This window comes from Fopius arisanus, unplaced genomic scaffold (genome assembly GCF_000806365.1).
Source record: "Fopius arisanus strain USDA-PBARC FA_bdor unplaced genomic scaffold, ASM80636v1 scaffold00071, whole genome shotgun sequence".
Lineage (NCBI taxonomy): Eukaryota > Metazoa > Arthropoda > Insecta > Hymenoptera > Braconidae > Fopius > Fopius arisanus.
Window position 1 is genome coordinate 65,258 of NW_011887810.1, and position 18,738 is coordinate 83,995.

The following is an 18,738-nucleotide window of genomic DNA, read 5'->3' on the forward strand; positions in this document are numbered from 1 at the left end:
TGGAGATTCCCTGGACATCTGGCTGATGTAGAGAAGATACCTGTTGCTGGCCTCGATAATAATTACGTCGGGACCAAAGACTTCTTGAAATCCTGGATTCACCAGAGGTCTGAAGTCGAGGGTCAGAAGGACCTGCAGATCATGCAGGAAGGGGAATCCTCAGGGTCAGCTCTGCTGGAGAAAAAATCGATGGGAAATGCGAAGGACAACGAGTCTTTACGGTGAGAGAATTCATCAATTCGATGGAAAAATAATTGCCAAATAATGAGTTATAGAATTGAACGATTCATCGATTTTGTCTTCACGTTGGAGTACAATACAATTTCGCCAAAGTGATTTACCTATAATTGTTGAATATTTTTTTTTATTTCGATGGTATCTGTTCCAGAATAGTGAGATTCACATTCGAAGACGATCAGAAAATCGTGAAATACCTCATCGACAAGAAGGCAATCCTGAGGATCCAAGGGCCCAGCATTTGGTTTGAAATGGCGTACGATAAAGTACGAATACTAATTGTTTCAATTAAATTCAAGGACAATTGAAAATGTGTCCTTGAAAATCTGAATGCGTAGAATTCTTAGTTTTCACCTCTCCTACTGAATTAATTTGATGTAAAATGAATGCTTGATCTCAAGCCTCAAGCCTCAGAAGTTGATGATTTTAGATTTTCATGTGTTGCAGATTCTGCCAAATCGCGACGCCTCCACTCTGAGATTCCGTTTCGAAGAAAAATTGCTAGCCCACATTGATCAGTACACCGACGACCCAACAGCCCTGAAGCAATTCAGGGCCTTCAAACCAGGAACCCAGAATTCAATGGATTTGAATTAGCCGGGGGTACAAGAAGATATTAAGATATGGGAGCATGAGTGATGGAATTTTTTGATCTTATTCAGTTGAATATACCTTTTTCCATTACTTCCATTGTTATTAATAATATTAAAACTAATTAAAAAATTGGGAGCGATCTAAAATTCTTTCCATAACCATCTCCATTGATCTAGTAAATTTTCAAATAATTCAAATAACAAGTGGAAAATTACCGAAGTTTTTACAATTGCAAAGAAAAACCGAGAAATTTGAACTGTACGGATAAATCTGAAAAGAACATCTACTTTTTTTTCTTAAAATTTACCAATTTCGAATTTTTTCGAACGTAAAATGAAATATTTTACGGAAAGACAGGCAAAAGCCGCGAAATATTTATTCAAATTTCTTCAATTGATGATTTACCAATCGTAAGAAGGACTTTCAGGTACTCCTTTCAAGTAAAATTCTGATTGGCAGAAAATTTTCTCTTCAGTTTGGACTGTTACATACCCAAACATTATCCTAAGAGCCGGCAAGAGCGTATTTACTCTGGAATAATCTCAAAATGGCACGCCAAGGAATCCAGTGGTTTAACGCTCATATATTTTCGATAAATGGCAAACCCATGAAATTTTATTTGGACGGTTTTGATCTAGTCGAATTTTACAGGATTATCAAAATCGTGGAGGTAATTGTCACAATTGTTATTTATTCTAATCGTTCTGTAATCACAGGTTATCCACTCATGATTTATCTAGATTGAGATGTGATTTACGATTTTTCAGGCGTATGGGGGGAAATTCTCAGAACCAGGAGAAGATGTTGTGGTTTTCTCCAGATCTCATGGTTCCTCTAAAAAATATGACAATCTTTTTCACGTCAACTTTCTTTCTGACTCTATCGCTTCGAATAACACTCAAGACCCGATGAAATACACGTGAGTAATTTAATTCCTTCGGGAATTCCACTCCAAGATAATTATTCAAATTTTTAGAAATTCTAGATAGTGCAATCAGTCTTATAATTGAATAATTGATATCCAGGTTGTCGCCGAATGCCAAAATATCGTTTATCCATGAGAAAGGATCAATCGTAGAAAGGAACGTCAGTCATTGTTGTGAGAACCACAACAAAAATTGTGCAAACGAAATTCGGGGAACGACTAATCGGACAGATCAACAGATCCCCAGTATCGTCCCCCAACTAGATCCTCAGGTCAACATAAAATTAGAAATAGATTCGAAGAAAGAGATCCCCAATTTATACCACTGCATGAATTCTGAAACAAGAAAGAGACACATGGAAATGAGAGGCTCTAACTGCTACGTCCTCTGTTCTTCCTTATCTAAAGAGGACAATCACCTCGAGGTTCCAAAAAAATACATGAAAACGAGTGCAGAAGGTCCGAGAACTGGAGGAATTCCTGGGGATAGACTCTCTCAGAATTTCTCTTCGAATTCTCACGAGGAGAGTCTGGGAAATTCTGTCAAAGAAAGCGAATCAGATTCCTGGGGTGAGGAAGCACCTGGCTGTGCTAGGGTGAGAATTTACGAGGCCGCCAGGATCTCTGATAACACCAGGACTATGGCAAAAGCGTTTGATGCAGTTCCTTATGGGAATGTAACTTCAATTAATTTATCCTCTAATGGAAACAGTTCACAGTACGTTTCAAGAAACAATTCTGAACTTTAAAAAATATCTCGTCTTTATTGCTGAAATGTTCATTCGACTTTTTCGGAGACTTTTGAAATTTTTTTTTTAGTTAATGAATTTTTGTTGCAATATTTTCTCGCAATGAACAGCTCAACGAGGGCTACAGAGGCATATGCAGTTACAAATTCTATAAAAAAGTTCTGGATATATTGTTAAAGCATGAATAAAAATATAATAAACTGTCAAACTTGTTGACACTTGATGGTTTTATTTGTAATATATTCTCGAGACAGTTTGCTGTACTGGCAGTACAAAATACAACTTCTGGGTGAAAACGACAGAAAATTGACTGTGAATTATTGCATGAAGTATTTTGAATAATAAAATCAAGGGAAATATTAGATTACGAATTCTCCATGAATATTACAAATGAATATTCACATTTAAGTTCATATTCATTTAATTTGGAGGAATGGAGATCTGATATTTCTCATTCGACTTCCAAAACAAAATCATCATGCAAAACTCTGATTAAATTCTATTAAACCTTCACTGATGATTTAACGCACGAGAAAAATGAATGATAAATCAGTGGCAAACATCTTGTTCTCGTCTCGAAATGCTCGAAGGCACGTTTTGGATTACCAAAAACTTATTGTCAAATATTTATTTATACATAACGAGTTATTAAACTGAATACTTCCCTCAAGGAATTGAATATTTGGCGGAAATATTTCTTTCTCGGTATAAATTTTAACAAAATAGACTATGCAAAATTATCAAACTAAATATCTATAGGAATGTTATCTCAGTTCATTCCAGTATCGTACATCCTAGACTTACGCAAAATTAGATTAAAAAATGAATAAAAAAAGTAGATAAACTGATGACTTCATCAAATGCTTCTCCCATCTGTAAAATAATATTCCTGGAATACTGACCTCCACTCGAACGTACGAGGAAATAACCGAATGAATTTTGTTTAGAGATTCGTCAGTTAATGAAAATAACGCAAATTCCGAGTACTCGTCTGCAGTAGAAGGCCAAAGGCACTGATCATCACGTAGTCTAATTAAACAAAGATATTTCAAATCATCAGAAAAACAGTTAAACTAAATATAAATTTATAAACGTCACATCACGCACAGTGAAGTCTCTGCGAATTAATAATTTCATAGAGAATATAGAAATTCTGCGTTTGACGATCAATATTCTTGATTCAACAATGAATAATCGAAAGCTCGAGAGTATCTCTCTCATATTCTTCGTTAAAGAATAGTCCATTAAAATTCCTACTTCACAATCTAGATTATTCATTTTTGAGTGAAGAACATTTCAGTAAGGAAGCGGTAAAACGAGACGACTTGAATTTCAAATTTTTCTTAATTATCGATTTATCTAAACAACTCTGTGTGCTGGGTGAAAACATGAACTGAATTTTTTGCAGCTGATTAAATCTTCTACAAAGAATCATCTCACGTTTTCCCCCGAGAGCACAAGCCTTGGATCAATCGATATCAAGTGCAAGTGCAAAATTCGACTCATCTCCCTTTTAAACTCCATCAACATCATTGATCCCCGAATTTTTCTCCATCAGGAATATTCCATTTCACAGAAAGAATATTCAATTCCATAAAAAAAGTAATCCTCAGCAAAACTACACAGTCTCCCCCTCCTCCCTCTGCTCATACGTCTTGCAGTCATGATAAATAGTGCAGCAGCCCTGACTGCACTGTCCAATGCTGGACATTTTATCCTTCAAAGCCTTCTCCGTAGCACCAGAATCCATCCCAAGACAGGCGATATTATTAATCCTTTCGATATGAGTGGTAAAAGCCCCAATTCCCTCAGGATCATTGATGGCGGCTGTCTGCCTGATCTTGTCCCCCTTTTTATTAGTCATCTGCTTGAAGAAGTGACTGCTATCCTTGAGATTCTCAAGTATAAACTTGAAATTGCACTCTTTGCAAACATAAACATGAGACCTCCCCACCTGTTTAATGAGAGCTGTCTCCATGTTGATGGGTGCAAAGTTCTCCCCGACCTTCTGTATACAGTCACGTTCATGGAGGAAAGCCATGCCACAGGGGCAGGTGAAGAGCTCCCCAGGTTTGAGATTCTGTCTGATCTCACAGTCCTGTTCAAATTTGCAACGATGAACAATCTCAAAAGAGCACGTGGTGCACAACGCCTTGACCATATTACTCTTGGCAACTCCCGAATTCCCCCCAGAAGCCTGAGCTACCAGAGGCTCTTGAGCTGCTTGTGGTCGAGGCACTTCGTCATCCCAGGACTCGAGAGCATCGAGAGCAGAAACTGCTAAAGCACTCGAAGTACTAGGATAATTCGCCACCCCCCTGTCATAATTATTCGCCGACGAATTTCCCCAGACGTCCTGACTCCCCTGGTTTCCCCAGGAGCCAGCGAACTCCTTACTAGACTGAGGAGCGGCCACGTCGTCGTCCCAGGACTCGCCAGTGGTTCCTCCCGCAGTTGAAGCTTCGGCCTGATCCCAGGAGGATCTGGAATCATTCCTATCGTTGCCCCTGTCCCCAAAGTTCTTTCCACTGTTCCAGGAGCGTTTGTCCCTGTCATTCCTGTTCCAACTCCCAGAGTCTCGAGAACCAGATCGCCTCCCCCTGCTTCCTCTGTTGCCACGATTCGAGTACCCAGAGTCTGAGTTATCACTGGATCTGCTGCCCCCTCTGTAGTCCCTTGAACCACTCCTCGAGCGATTGTTCGAGTCATTCCGCGATTTGTTCCCTCGATATCCTCCTTTATTCTCTCGAAAGCCCCTCTGGGAGCCCTTCATCCCCCAGGAACCACCTCTCGAGGAATTCCCAGTATCCCAGGACTGTGCAGTTGAATTATCGTAATTGGATGCTGGTGCTGGATTATTCCAGGAGTCGGCAGCTGCTGGAGGAGCAGTTGATGCGTTGTCCCAGGAATCGAGAGCTGCTTGAGAGGCTTGAGGTGCACTTGATATGTCATCCCAGGATTCCAAACCACCCCCGAGAGACTTCGACGGAGCAGGTGCTGACGTGGCCTCCCAAGATCCATAATTACTCTTTGCAGGTGGCGCGCCTGCGTCGTCCCAGGACTCCAGACCATTTTGAGTAGCTGTTGAAGGACCAGCTTGTGGACCTGAGCTTGATCCCCACGGATCGTAATTACTCGCTGCAGGAGGTGCCCCTGCGTCATCCCAGGAGTCCAGACCATTCTGGGCAGTTACTTTGTGTCGAGAGGCTCCTCCACCATTCCATGAGTCTTCCTGGATACTCTGGCTAGCCTGTGGAGCTCCACCGTCGTCCCAGCTCTCCAGATTATCCAGAGCGCTCTTATTTGCCTGAGGGGCCGGCTCATTATCCCAGGAGTCTAGAACATGACTGTTAGCCTGGGGAGCACTTGAGCCATCATCCCAGGAATCCAAACCACCAGAGGCTGCCTTCGGTGCTGAATCGTCATCCCACGAGTCCATTCCCGACGATCCAGCCCCTGTATTCCAATTATCCTGGGAATTCTGATTTTGACGTGGACGACGACCGTTTCGAGGGCCTCCCTTGTCCTTCCAGGAGTCAGTCTTCCTGAATTTCGAATTGTTGCTACTCGTCGAGGCAAAGGAGTCCTCTGTCCCGTACTTTCGCTTTCTCCATTCCCTGTAGGACGTCGCCTCGTTGGAGCCAGTTAGCTCTGATGCTGGTGTCATCTTTGGGGTCTTCTCTTGGGGCGGAAGGGGTGGGTAGAAATGAGGAGTGGGGGATTCACCGTTGTGGATGGGCTCGGAAGATGTCTGAGCGAAGGTCTGGGAGAATGTCGGAGTGGGGAGCCATTCTTCCATCTTGGGTAATCGGGACTCTGTGGTGGTGGCAGGGGGCTGTGATGATTGACCCCAGTAAGGGTACGAGGGGGCTGGCGCTGAGGGAGGTGCCTGGGGCACACCCTGAGATGCCACCTCGGGAACAGATGGTAGCTGACCCTGCGATGTCAAGCAGTAAATATGGGCGTAGTACTCTTCCACGTTGTTGAAAACCATTGGACCATTCTGGTGAGAAACTGCAACCCTTGAAGATGGTGGACTAATTCCTGTCTCAGATTTCAGGGTGATGTGATTGTTGTTTGTCGGAATTCTGGAATTTTAGGAAATCTTAAGACGGATAGCAGAGAAAGATGATCTACAGGAAGATATGGCAGCCCATACGGTGTACAGAATAATAATGAATCAATATTTTTTTATATTTTTAAGAATTGGAAGATTCTCGTGTAATGAAATATTAATTCAGTGCAGAATAATCTCAAGTGAGGATTTACTTACGAAGGATCCAGAGCTGCTTCGGCTGGTTTTTTTCGCTGTTTGTACTCTGAAATTGATATACGTCTGCGACTCTCACTGGAATCCGAGGAGTTGAGTGAGTGCCTTGAGCTGCCGGAGGGTCCGTCCTGGTCTTTTCGAAGATCAGAAAATAAGAAAGATAATGACACTTCACTCAATTTTAAAATCTACATATCCAACTCAAACAAACGGTCAAAATGTAGAATAGAAACGAGGCGAAACTTTCTCTCATTAGTCGCTTTTACTCAAGACAAAAAGGGTCTGAACTGTCTCAAAAACAGAACACCTCACATGACCCGACTCCTCCGAACAATTGGAAACCGAAACGAATCCTCAATTGTGGTCGGAAGAAATGCACGTTCCTCATTACTAACAACGAATTGTCGACAATAAGAAAGTAAACTAAATTCCTTCACCCAAAAACCCCAGAATTTATTCAACATTAAAAGATCTGGTCCTCAGAACCCGGACATCCTCGACTTGACCATCAATCCAGAACCCAAACGAATGAATTGTCGTTACTCTAAATAAATCAGATAAAACAAGACTATTCTCAAAAACAAAATTATATTGAAAGAAAAACCAACTCACCACAAATCCCAGAATCGTTCCCATTGAATCCCAAGGAGCTTGAGTTACTGGCGTTCATTGTGTTCCAAAAACCGTGTCACTTTGATAATCAGTACATGTTACGCCGGCCGGTGCTTCAAAGAATGATTCCTAGAATTTTTACAACGGGTTACAGAGATTCGAGAATGATCACGTCTGTGAGAGCAATTCCTTTGGAAAATCTCGCGGGAACGTGAGACGCGATATCTCGGAATGAATCAACTCGGTAATGAGTAATCTGAAGACTAGGAGTCGAACAAAGCTCTGAAGATCGGCGCCGGTCGCAAGTAACTGCACAATCGCGTCGCATTCATGAAAACCCGGGATTTTCTCTCTCTTTTGTTTTCATTTCGAGTCTTGTCTTATTCTTCAATCAACCTCTCGACGCATTGTTTATGTATATATTTTTTATGAAAATTCTATGGGAGTATTATGAGAGTGTAGAATCTACACTGTAGATTACCAGAGTTAATACTTCGTGAATTTGACAATTGAATCTCTTTGAGTTCGACGCTTGAGTTACAACTTGTGCCGATTCCATTGTTGTGGAGAACAATGAATAGTGAATAATTACTAATGATTATTGTTTTTGTCGAATCCACTTTGATCTCGGAATGATTTACTCTGGGAAAGTGTATTGACGGTTTTTTGGTGACCGACTTTAGGCGGGAAAGTCTTTTCGTTTGGGACCGGAGGGAAGTACTCAATGGGTATGTCGATAACACGTTATTTTATAAACAGAATTAATAGATTAATTAATAGATTAAGCCTAATTAATCAATTTTAACAGTGAAGTGGTGAAGTGATAACTCGATTTATAGCTAATAGACAAATTTGCCCGAAAAAACCCCGAAACCAAAGAAAGAAAACAAAATTTTTAAAAGAACCTTTTTAAAACCCAAGAAAATTCCCCCAAAAAAACCCCACAGCATTTTCCGCTAAGATCAATAGGCTTGCGATTAATTGATGTTTAACATAATTTTAAAAACTCACTTTATCAATTTGTTACTAATTTGTTTATGGGCCTGAACTGCCGGTGCCTGAAGTCCGAGGATGATTGTTGATGAAACCAAATCCAAGGCTTCGCAAACAAATATTTAAACAAATTTAATGAACATTCACCTCAATATGAAACCAGACATTTATTATGTCTCGTTATAATTGGATTAACTAATAAACAAACAATTCTAAAGTTGTCCTCTCGACGGGTTAAGAGCGACTGTTTCCTTTATCTCAACGGTTTACTATTGCCACCAAGATCTGGTGTCCAGGAACAGCGTTGCCAGCTTCCTGAAATTCTATTGGAGCTAAACCTTTGCCCCGTGTCCCAGGAAAGTGTAGCAAATGGTGATTTCTGAGGGATAGGTCTTAATTTTCAAGGGTCACCCTCGAGGGCCCACAATAAATCCATAAACCCGCAAATACCACGAACGTTTTCTCAACCAATTCGTGGTGCTGAGAGAAGAAAGGTCCCTTATTCTTTCAAGAGTATCATAAAATTATTTACGAACCTGTGACAAAGAAGACTTCTGGACAGTGTCAGGATAACTTGACACCCGCAGTCACCACTTTTTTTCACTTGTACACGGAGAGAAAAATACATCATTATTTCGTCTGAGTCCATTCAAAAATTAGTGTGCTATTCACCAACCCTTGGGACCAAACCGTGGTCAACAAAAAATTCGGATGTGGCGCCCCAATTTTTAAGGGAGTCTCACGGAAAAGTAGCGTAAGTTCTTCAAAAATTAGGGTGCCACATCTGAATTTTTCGGGTGGGTCATTCGAATTTTTTGTTGACCACGGTTTGGTCCCATGGGTTGGTGAATAGCACACTAATTTGTGGTAGAATTTTTTCTCAGTGTACCTTACTCTCTCCTCTTGACTAAATTCTTTTCTAAAAATTTGTGTAAAACCGTTTCTCCTGCTTTTCCTCTTGGTTTCACTCTCAATATTTGTATTCCCATTGAAAAATGGATGGATGAATGTACTATTATTATATTATTTCTTGACAACTATATGTTACAATTCGAAATTTTTACACTGGAGTCTACTATTTTCTGGGGCTTCATGGGAGAAACTTCAGAATTCCGAGGAACCGTGGAGAACGTTGAATGCTGAGTACGAGGTTTTCACAACCTGAAATAAAATTTTATTTCGTGGTATCATAGATCAATAGTAAAATAGTGAATAATCATTCTCTTAATTTAAATAAGGGTGAAATAGCTGAATGGACAATTATGGTCTTATCCAGAGGTGGGCAACCTCCGCTCTCAGAGCTACTCCAGCTCCCCACCGCCATTAGGCAAAATCGTCCCAAGCCATAAAGTTTATGGCAGCACCCCCCCTTCGGGCCCATGATGCCCTGCGCGTAGGCAAGATTAATAGGGATATTTGGCAGAAACTTGGTGGTGAGAAAAGTGAAATAGAAAAATTTTCTATGTCTCTAATGGAAATATTTTTTCAATTATTGTTTTTTTTTGTTGTTATGCTTTTGATTGGTTATTGGTGGTTTTTAATCATCTTTATAAAAAGAAATTTCATATCTTTCATAGATTTCTTGAAGTGGAAATATTGTTTGCAAAACAATTATTAAATATTACCATGTTGTTAATAGTCCTAACTTGACATTCATTTTCCAACTTTTCATTTCTATATTTTCCATTGAATCGAAACCATCATCTTTTAATTCCATTTTTTTAATCGAAAAGAAAATGTCCGAACACGTTCATAAAAATTCAAACCATTTTGCCCGTGAACTTCAATCACGCGCATGCGCAATCTCCCAATGTTACCCCCACCACACAAATAGACGACAACCTTTGTAATTACGTTAGGTCTCTCATAATTGGAATCTTAATAATTTTATGGCTACAGCTCCGAGCCTACCTGAGGTTGCCCATTTTTACCGATAAGACTCTTATCGGTAAAAATTACTTCGAGGGGTACTCTTGTCTTTTTGCCGGTCCCATCTGGTCACTACCTGAATTTCGGGTAAAACTCAAATAAGGAAAAGGTACTCAGACAAAAGAATTGATGGCTTTTCCCTTTTATAATCCAGGGAAAATCAAGTAATAAAACGATAAACCATTTTTTTCTGAGGGAATCTATAAAAAATCGGGAAAGAGTGAAGTTTATTTAAGTTTATTCTCGGGAAATACCCGAGAACCCGAGTTCTCTGATATGTCAGAAGTTTTGAAAAACTCATATTTTTTCTAAAATTCTCTTTACATTTTGGGAAAAATCCGTCTGCAATCAGGCAAACCCAAAAATTCAGGTGATTTTTTCATATCAATCATTTGCGATAAACAAATATTTATTGAAATGACGGGTAATGCTCACACTGTTGAAGGATTCGATGGACAGAGTGAGGATGTAGCCACTGGTGAATCTCAACGGTTTTTGGGCCCTAGTTATTATCAATGTCAAACTTCTTTTAGTTGATGTACTGAGAACTGTCCAGTCCATACCGTAAATCTCGTCGCAGAGTTTTTCGCTCTAGAAATTGAATTGCAAAGCCGTGTCATTAATTTAATATTGATTTAATTAATGAGAAATTGCAGTCGATTCGTTTATTAATTTTGAAAGGATTTTAAAAAGAGTCAAAGGTTCAATTCACGTCCAATTGAATTCAATCATGACAATTATAATGATAAGAATAATCCTTTCATTCCTCTATAGATTCTAATGATTATTTGTTTATTCCAAATTTATTCCTCCCCTTCTAGAAGAATTCTCATGTTGTTAAAAATTAATAATAATTATTGAGGGATTTAACTGAAGAGTTGTCGCAATTGATACATAAACCGGGGATTCCCTGGACAGAGTGAATACTGCTCGTAAGTCAACCAATATTTCATAAAAATTAATTATTCTTTCGACTTGTAATTAATGAGATTTTTTCGTTGTCGATGCGGATAAAATTTCGTCTCATCTTTTTTACTTACAGCAATGGTAATTTGATTTCCGGAGAAGCACGGCATGAAAATCTGGACAATCATGCTCAAGAAGTACAAAAAAATGGAGAGTAAAGTTGGACTGAAGGCTCTCATCTGCGACAGTCGTAATGTACTCATGCAAAGTACCAATGAACTCACGGTGTACTGCATGAAAATCATACCACTAAATATTCCATTATTCGTCTTCGCGAATCTACACAGAGAAATCGAATAAAAATGATAATTTTATAATCCAGGGAAAATCAACTAATAAAACGATAAACCACCGATTTTATGCAATTACATAATTTTAATTGAGATCTTATCTTAAAAATTTATGAACTGCTCTTTCACTAATAATTCCCGCATATCATGATCTCGAAAATCAAAACAATTCTATATGAAATTAATTAAAATTCCCAAATCAACTAGAAATCTTGCGGTAATTTTTTTAAATCTATAATAATATTCGGATAAATTTATAATAATAATAATAACAACAATAATTACAGTTTATGTAATTACATTATTTTAATTCAGTTTTTATCATAACCATCGCGAAAATGCTCTTTCATTAAGAATTGCCTTTTATCATAATTTCGAAAAATAAAACAATTCTTTATAAAATTAATAAAAATCCCCACATAAATAAAAAATCATGCGATAATTTTTGGAAAATCAACGATTAAATAATTTATACAACTCAATTATTTAAAGATGATGTCAGACGCATTCGGATGAATTTACAATAATAATAATAATTACAATTCATGCAATTACATAATTTAAATTCACGAATAATTGCCGTTTATCGTAATCTCAAAAATAAAACAATTCTATATAAAATTAATAAAAATGCCCACATAACTAAAAAATCATGCGATAATTTTTGGAAAATGTATGATAAAATAATTTACACAACTCAAATATTTGAAGATGATGTCGAACGCATTCGGTTAGTTTTTTTTTCTCCAAGGCCTTGAGCTCTCTATACTGGATATGGTCGGAGTGTTGGAGTCGTCCTTTGATGTGTTCCGGTATCGCCCGGAACCGGTGCCCTAGGATGGCGAATTGGGCGCATCCGTGGATCATCATTCCTGGTGCTAGGGTGTCATATCCTGCATGCATGCAGAGATCGAAGTAGTGCGCAATTACTTGGTGAACGTACGCAGGCCAAAATCGCGAGGGTGATGTGTAATTGAAGGGTATCCAGGCCTTGTAGTAGAGCTCACCCTTAGGTACGTCCCTCAGAACACTAGCTATCGTCAAGGTCGTTATCGTGAAGAGGTGCATCGTAATGTATCGTCTATTCATGAATCTGCGAGAGGAATTATAATAATTATATTAATTATCGTGGGCCTAGAATCATTATCATAAAAAATTATGCATTCAACGAATAAAATCTATAAAAAACTAAAAATAATCTGTACACCTAAAAATATTTTTAGGTGTACATTATAATTTTACAGAAATCATTAATTTTTCCTTACATCTGGATTTTTTTTAAAGGAATCTTTTATCGATTCTATGGAAATATTTATCAGAAACTTTAACACAAAAAATTAATGAAATTCGATTTTTCTCCTCCGCTCATCCCGAAAATTTAACCAAAAATTCAATTTCATTTCAGGAAATGTGATACGAGAAAATTTTGCAGAGAATATCGAAACCAAAAAAATGATTGATAAAAATCGAATTCTATTGACTTTTTCTATAATATTTAAATATTTCTTTATTTGTTACTTTAAATAATCATTTATTTGTAAATGATCATTCCATTTATTTGATTTGTTCTTACTTGATCTTCTTCTTGAATTCGTCTTGGATCATCTGTTCTTCTGGGGTTTCAGGTCGACATGGGTAGGAGTCCAGGGTCTTGGCCAGATTGATGAACTGCTGTCTGTGCAGAATGCAATGGGTACCCTTCACTCCTCCGGCAATTGTCGACAGAAGTATGAACGATTTATTGATGAATCCTTTGAGACTCTCGTAAGTCGTGAAGAGATCGATTATCTGCGATAGAGTATTCGCGTAAACGAAGCAGATTATGAAGACAGTGTATGCGGGGTATAATTTCTTCCTCCAGGTTGGCCACCAATCCTGGGGCACCCAGACACCCCAGGCCCGGAGAAGAGCAATGCTGTAGGGTAGCATTCTGATCTGGAGCTACGAAATTCAACCCCCGGAGATGATCTTCATGAGAAAGCCCTCGACAAACTGACGCTAAACCCTCGAATGCAATCAATCCTCTCATGAATAAATTATCATCTGAAATCATCACGTGTTCCTGCGATTTTTACGTTAATAATTTAATATTGAGTGTTTGGAAAAGGGGAGTCTTCTGAATTTTTTATCTCTTCCAATCGAATATTCACCTGGTGGCGGATTATTTATTCATGACTGTTGATTTCCGTGAAACAGAGACGTATGTTTAATGGTCTGAGGGCAATGCACTTACAATTATTGGATTTATTCCGGAGAAAATATTGAAATTATTTCAAAATCATGTGCATAGTCATCTCCTAGAGCAAAATCATTCTCATGATTCAGCGGTTCCTCTGCTTTTGGAGAAAATTCGAAGATCAAGTGCACACAATTTTTTAAATAAATTCAAATAACTGTCAGTAAAATACTAAAACAATTTTCTCACTCGCATTTCGCATCCGAGTTCAGAAAATGCATGATTTATTGCGAAGGGGCGTTTCAATACGAAATAAGTTGAAAATCGTGGGGAAAGTCTTCGATATGATGATTTTTTAATGCGATGCCTTCAAATAAAAAAGATTTTGCGTCAGTCTTCTGCAGAATTGTGAAGACTTGAGACAATTTTCACATTTTGTTGATAAATATCCAAGAATAAACGTTGGATGAAAATTCTTGATGAGACTGTACGACAAAGAGAGTCTCAATTTCTCTGTCTCACACTTGAGTTCTCACTGAAGATTTTCCCGCCGGAAACAGGATGATTGTTCCCATAACCAGGTTAGACTGACACTGATAATTACAGAAAAACAATTAAATTATTAAATTTCACTGCAATCACGAACAGCTTCGGCTTATCAATCAATAAATTATGTAATATCGTAAAGAATTCCATGAATTCCCATAATCATTTAACGTAAAGCTGTCAATCATGTCAGATAAGTTTTAAACAATTCCATTTTCTATATTTATTAGGGGGAATTGATCAACAATTTGTCTATTTTTAAGTACGTATTAGTGTAATTATAAGTGTAATTGTCACGACTGAATTGTTTGCAGAATAAATGACAAATGGACGCAGTATGTGATTGTCGAGCTGCAGGGGGACCTGGAGGCAGCATCCTCGGACCCAGAGAGTGGCCAGTTTCTGGGGGATCTTCATTATAACGAGACTGGAACCCCCATAATGATCCTGGGAATGCACGTGCTGCATGGGAAGGAGACAACTCTGGCAAAACCCATGGCGATATTGGAACAGAATAAGCTGGAGGGATCGGAGCTGCAGTACCTCGTCAAGGCCATCATCACGAAGAAGGTGACATTTCGAGGAAGGCCGAAGCCCATCGTCACCGACGTCCCCTTGACCAACTAGTCAATCACTTCATTGAATCACGGAATAATGATCACAAATTATTTCAGTGGCCACCAGATAACGTCGGGTTTTCGAACAATATCCCCAAATCTAAGAGAGATAGCGAAATTTTGATCTGTACCAAATTTGCGGAGGGGAAAAAGACCCGCCAAAAAGGTTTTAACAAAAATTTTTCTATCTCTTCTAGATTCAAAGGTATTGCGCGAAAACTTTCAGAAACTGTCTTATTAGCCACAACGAGTGGTTCACGTCTTATTTCGGGATAAATTATTTATGGAGATGAGAATAACAGATTAACAAATTGTTTTACTACTGATGAGTAACCAAGAGGAGAATAATAGATTTACGAATTATTTTATTAGAAATGAATTGTCGATACAGTTAAGAATAAGTTAATCCTTCATCTCGCCCTCTTCGTCTTCCTCGTCGACTCCTCTGATGTACATAACGTTGTTACACCTGATGAGTACCTCCCCGAGGTTTCCTGTGCATACTCCATCGACGTGTTCCTCGGTGTTGGCCAGCTGGAGGTTCATATAGCCATCGACAGAGACCAGATAGCCTTTATATTCGTGACCCCATTTGAGTTTCACCATCACTGGCTTCCCAGTGAGTCCATTGAGGAAGGGTTTCGGGTTGATGGGCATTGTCGCTGCCATTTTTTATTATTGTTGATAATCTCTGTCTCCTGAAGAGGTAATATTTTTATATAAAACATATCAGATAAACTCGATACATTTTTTAATGCTCGTAATTCAGGAATTAATTAAATCCATTCATCAAATATCAATTAATCTGGAAAATTATTCATTTCAGGAAAAAATTTAATCAACCACCAAAAAATCCTTTTACATTTTCAATTCAAGTTGGTAGTTTTGAAAATGATTATCGATGAGTAAAAACAGGCGTTTGACAGTTTCAATTGTGGAGTCTTGTTGAGGATTAATTTATAGGAAAATGCAATGGCTTTGGAGGAAAAATTTGAAGACTGTTGGAGGAATGAAGAGGAAATTAGAATGAAGTTTTTAAAACTCAAAGAGAATTTGGAGTACTCGTTTGATCTCCATGTAAACAACTGTTGAGGTTAGAATTCTTTAAAATCACTCGCAAATTATCGTGTTCTCTTTAATATTTCAGTCATAATGTTTGAATTGTTTATTTAATGAATATCTTTGCATATACCATTAATGTTTGGATTATACTCACTTGAAATTCTAAGGAATGATGATAAATAGAATCACGTTTTATTTGTTTGGCTGGGACTCGTCAGCGCGGAGGATTATGCAAAGGCTTCAACAAGAAAAACTTACCCTGCTGGTTCCTGAACTAATCCAGAGAGCTATCGTGTGGATAAGGAAGGACACCAGAACGAAAGCTTCGACAGTTCTGCGAATGGTAACTGAAAAATTTAGGTTGAATTGATTCTGAGCCTCAAATCGATCTGTGACTCCGTCTCTAGTCTTTCCATCGTCGGTGCAACAGGAATTTCTCATTCCCGTCACGTGACGCCATCTGTAATCCATTTGTTTATGGATTTTTAATTGTTATTTATTGTTGGGCAACAGTGGCATGTAAAAATCGCATTAGTCGAGACTTAACAGTTCCTGCAATTTTTTCCTCCATCAACTCTAAGAAATTCAATAATTCGTACTTTAAAGTTTTCATCTTACCCGACGGGAATTTTTATAATTATAAAAATAATAATTATTACTATTAATTATCTCTCATTAATAATTATATCTCTGAAAATTATGAGAAATTCTTGGATTTCTGGGATTAATTCCCGAATTTTTCAAGTGAAAATTACTCGGTATTATTATATTTTAAATCTATTCGAAATTTCTGAATTTCGGTGAATCATTTCTCAATCTCAATCACCTCGACATCAGGTAAATTGATTGATCGATGACCATCGAAAGTTCCGTAAATTTGTCAATTTCCTCCATTGAAACCAATGTTTTATACGTTTGCACCCATCCCCTCCAAATGTGTCCGGCGCAAATCTGTTTCGTTCCCATCCACGCACCACAGCTACAATTTATGCTCGGCATCCAACAAGATTTCCATAACGAGAAATTATCTCCACAAATCAATTACAACAAAACGTCAATTCTTTCCGAAATCATTCGACATCAACAACGAAAAAAAAATTCAATAATAAAAATCCCCTAAATACATTAAATCAAGATCTCCAATATTTTAAAATTCAAACATCTTATTACAAAAGATTTATTCATAATTATGATCAATTTGTAGTAGCAACAAAGTAATTAATAATAATCAATAATAATAATGATTATGGAATTTCCTAGCTTACATCTGTGCTCTACATATTAGCAGAGGTAATTATAATTAAGTGAATGAATTCTTAAAGTAGATCTAATGACTGGTATTTGTTTTTCAGCTCCTTGGAAACGTAAAAATCTGAAGACTTCGGAGGAATTGATCCCGGGATAAGTGAGAATTGTGGAGAAACCATCTACATTGCACGTATTGTGCCCCTCTGTCCCCTCTGCCCTCACCCTGGGGGAGAGGTACCCGAGGAAGAGAGTGAGAGAAGGTAGAATCGTACAGCTGGCGCAAGGTTGGCATTAGTGTGCGATTGCACGCGTATATTTTTTGTCTTCTCCACATACATCCGAGAGATCCCACACAAGCGACAAAAGCGACAAAGGGGAATGTTGAGTTCTCTTTTCTCTGCTTCCTACTCCCCTCTCTGAATCTCCTGTCCTTATTTTAATGCCGTCTCCCTCGTTGGTGCGCATGTCTCTCCCGTGTCCTCTCGAATCTCTGTCTTTTATTTGTCTTTTTTCATATATATATTTTTTTTTTTGCACCACTCGCCATCTTTGGTTTCCCCCGATGGATTTGTCCGTATGCACGGCAGAACCGCTGGTTCCCACTGCATCTGGCCGATTTTTGAGATCCTCAGAATCCTTGAGTCCCAATTCCGCGGTATCGAGATCGAAAAAACAGCGGAATATGATTTCGCGGGTGAAAATTGCTCATGAATATTCACGAAAAACTATGAATGGGGAAATTTTCATTCAAGACTCGCAATCGTTTCGTGAATGGGCGCTGGGAGGAATGATCACCGGTTTATTGCACACAAATCATTGTAATTAGGGATCTGTACTCCATGGAACTCCGAAGCTAAATCCCGGAGATGACATTAGCGGGTTGAAATTTTCGGAGATTAGAATTACCCATTGAGTTCTCAGCGAATATCTTGGCATCCATGAGAGATAACAGATTTCTTAATTAATCTTTTTTATAGAGGGAAATGAGAACTGCAATAAATGTTCTTACAACATTTTCGGTATCTCTCTCGAATAAAGAGATATGACTCGTGCTGTAACTCCAGATACACACGTTCTTCTCCCTCTCCTCAAACTGCATCCGTTTATATCTCAGAATCCGCGACAGATACCGAAATTCGCCTAATCACCTGTCCTCCAAAACAAAACTAAAGCAACAAAAAAGGTATCGACAAAAATACCACTAACTCCCAGAGATCTCAACATATTTCCCACAAACTCGCACATCGCCCAACTCAATTTATCATCTCCAACCGATTTAATCCCCAGAACGACAGATTTTGCGAATATCGTGTCGCTCAATTTCCCATCCGATTTTTCGGAAAAACAATGGATGAAGGTACAAGGTCGAGGGGAAAGTGAAATCGCGTAATGGACACCCGTTAGGTAGAATCCAGGTGTACCCTTACTCATCTCTCAAAACCTACACACGCGTATTTTCCGAGTAAAAATTCCCCGCGATTTGGTGCTGCCGTGTGTTTGAATCCCGAAGGGGTGGGGACAGGT

At 38.5% G+C, this 18,738-nt stretch overlaps 6 protein-coding genes across 8 annotated transcripts; 3 read left to right on the forward strand and 3 right to left on the reverse strand.

The window, feature by feature from the left end:
• The first annotated feature begins 6 nt into the window (after positions 1–6).
• LOC105269561 (uncharacterized) lies at positions 7–911 on the forward strand. The gene is made up of 3 exons (XM_011309906.1): positions 7–221; positions 389–503; positions 685–911. The coding sequence occupies exons 1-3, from the start codon at positions 142–144 to the stop codon at positions 832–834; spliced, it is 345 nt and encodes a 114-aa protein (XP_011308208.1). The 5' UTR covers positions 7–141; the 3' UTR covers positions 835–911.
• Positions 912–1,332: 421 nt separating this feature from the next.
• LOC105269562 (uncharacterized) lies at positions 1,333–2,872 on the forward strand. The gene is made up of 3 exons (XM_011309907.1): positions 1,333–1,501; positions 1,599–1,750; positions 1,857–2,872. Exons 1-3 carry the CDS (start codon positions 1,379–1,381, stop codon positions 2,503–2,505), a joined length of 924 nt encoding a protein of 307 aa, XP_011308209.1. The 5' UTR covers positions 1,333–1,378; the 3' UTR covers positions 2,506–2,872.
• Positions 2,873–3,006: 134 nt separating this feature from the next.
• LOC105269565 (trinucleotide repeat-containing gene 6B protein) lies at positions 3,007–8,598 on the reverse strand. Of its 3 annotated transcripts, XM_011309910.1 has the most exons (4): positions 8,399–8,598; positions 7,388–7,516; positions 6,779–6,908; positions 3,007–6,593 (listed from the first exon to the last, which is right to left on the reverse strand). In XM_011309910.1, the coding sequence occupies exons 2-4, from the start codon at positions 7,443–7,445 to the stop codon at positions 4,124–4,126; spliced, it is 2,658 nt and encodes an 885-aa protein (XP_011308212.1). In that variant the 5' UTR covers positions 7,446–7,516; positions 8,399–8,598; the 3' UTR covers positions 3,007–4,123. The 3 variants fall into 3 exon arrangements, with proteins under 3 accessions (XP_011308212.1, XP_011308213.1, XP_011308211.1); XM_011309911.1 differs by lacking the exon at positions 8,399–8,598 and having other exon boundaries at positions 6,779–6,903; positions 7,388–7,675; XM_011309909.1 differs by lacking the exon at positions 8,399–8,598 and having other exon boundaries at positions 7,388–7,675.
• A 797-nt stretch (positions 8,599–9,395) lies between these two features.
• Positions 9,396–13,571, reverse strand: LOC105269564 (odorant receptor Or1). Its single transcript, XM_011309908.1, has 5 exons — positions 13,139–13,571; positions 12,263–12,658; positions 11,350–11,554; positions 10,745–10,900; positions 9,396–9,541 (listed from the first exon to the last, which is right to left on the reverse strand). The coding sequence occupies exons 1-5, from the start codon at positions 13,492–13,494 to the stop codon at positions 9,485–9,487; spliced, it is 1,170 nt and encodes a 389-aa protein (XP_011308210.1). The 5' UTR covers positions 13,495–13,571; the 3' UTR covers positions 9,396–9,484.
• A 642-nt stretch (positions 13,572–14,213) lies between these two features.
• Positions 14,214–15,279, forward strand: LOC105269567 (chromosome transmission fidelity protein 8 homolog). The gene is made up of 2 exons (XM_011309914.1): positions 14,214–14,322; positions 14,602–15,279. The coding sequence occupies exons 1-2, from the start codon at positions 14,303–14,305 to the stop codon at positions 14,912–14,914; spliced, it is 333 nt and encodes a 110-aa protein (XP_011308216.1). The 5' UTR covers positions 14,214–14,302; the 3' UTR covers positions 14,915–15,279.
• Positions 15,250–16,222, reverse strand: SmF (small ribonucleoprotein particle protein SmF). Its single transcript, XM_011309913.1, has 2 exons — positions 16,121–16,222; positions 15,250–15,602 (listed from the first exon to the last, which is right to left on the reverse strand). The coding sequence occupies exon 2, from the start codon at positions 15,571–15,573 to the stop codon at positions 15,307–15,309; it is 267 nt and encodes an 88-aa protein (XP_011308215.1). The 5' UTR covers positions 15,574–15,602; positions 16,121–16,222; the 3' UTR covers positions 15,250–15,306.
• Between the last annotated feature and the right edge of the window lie 2,516 nt (positions 16,223–18,738).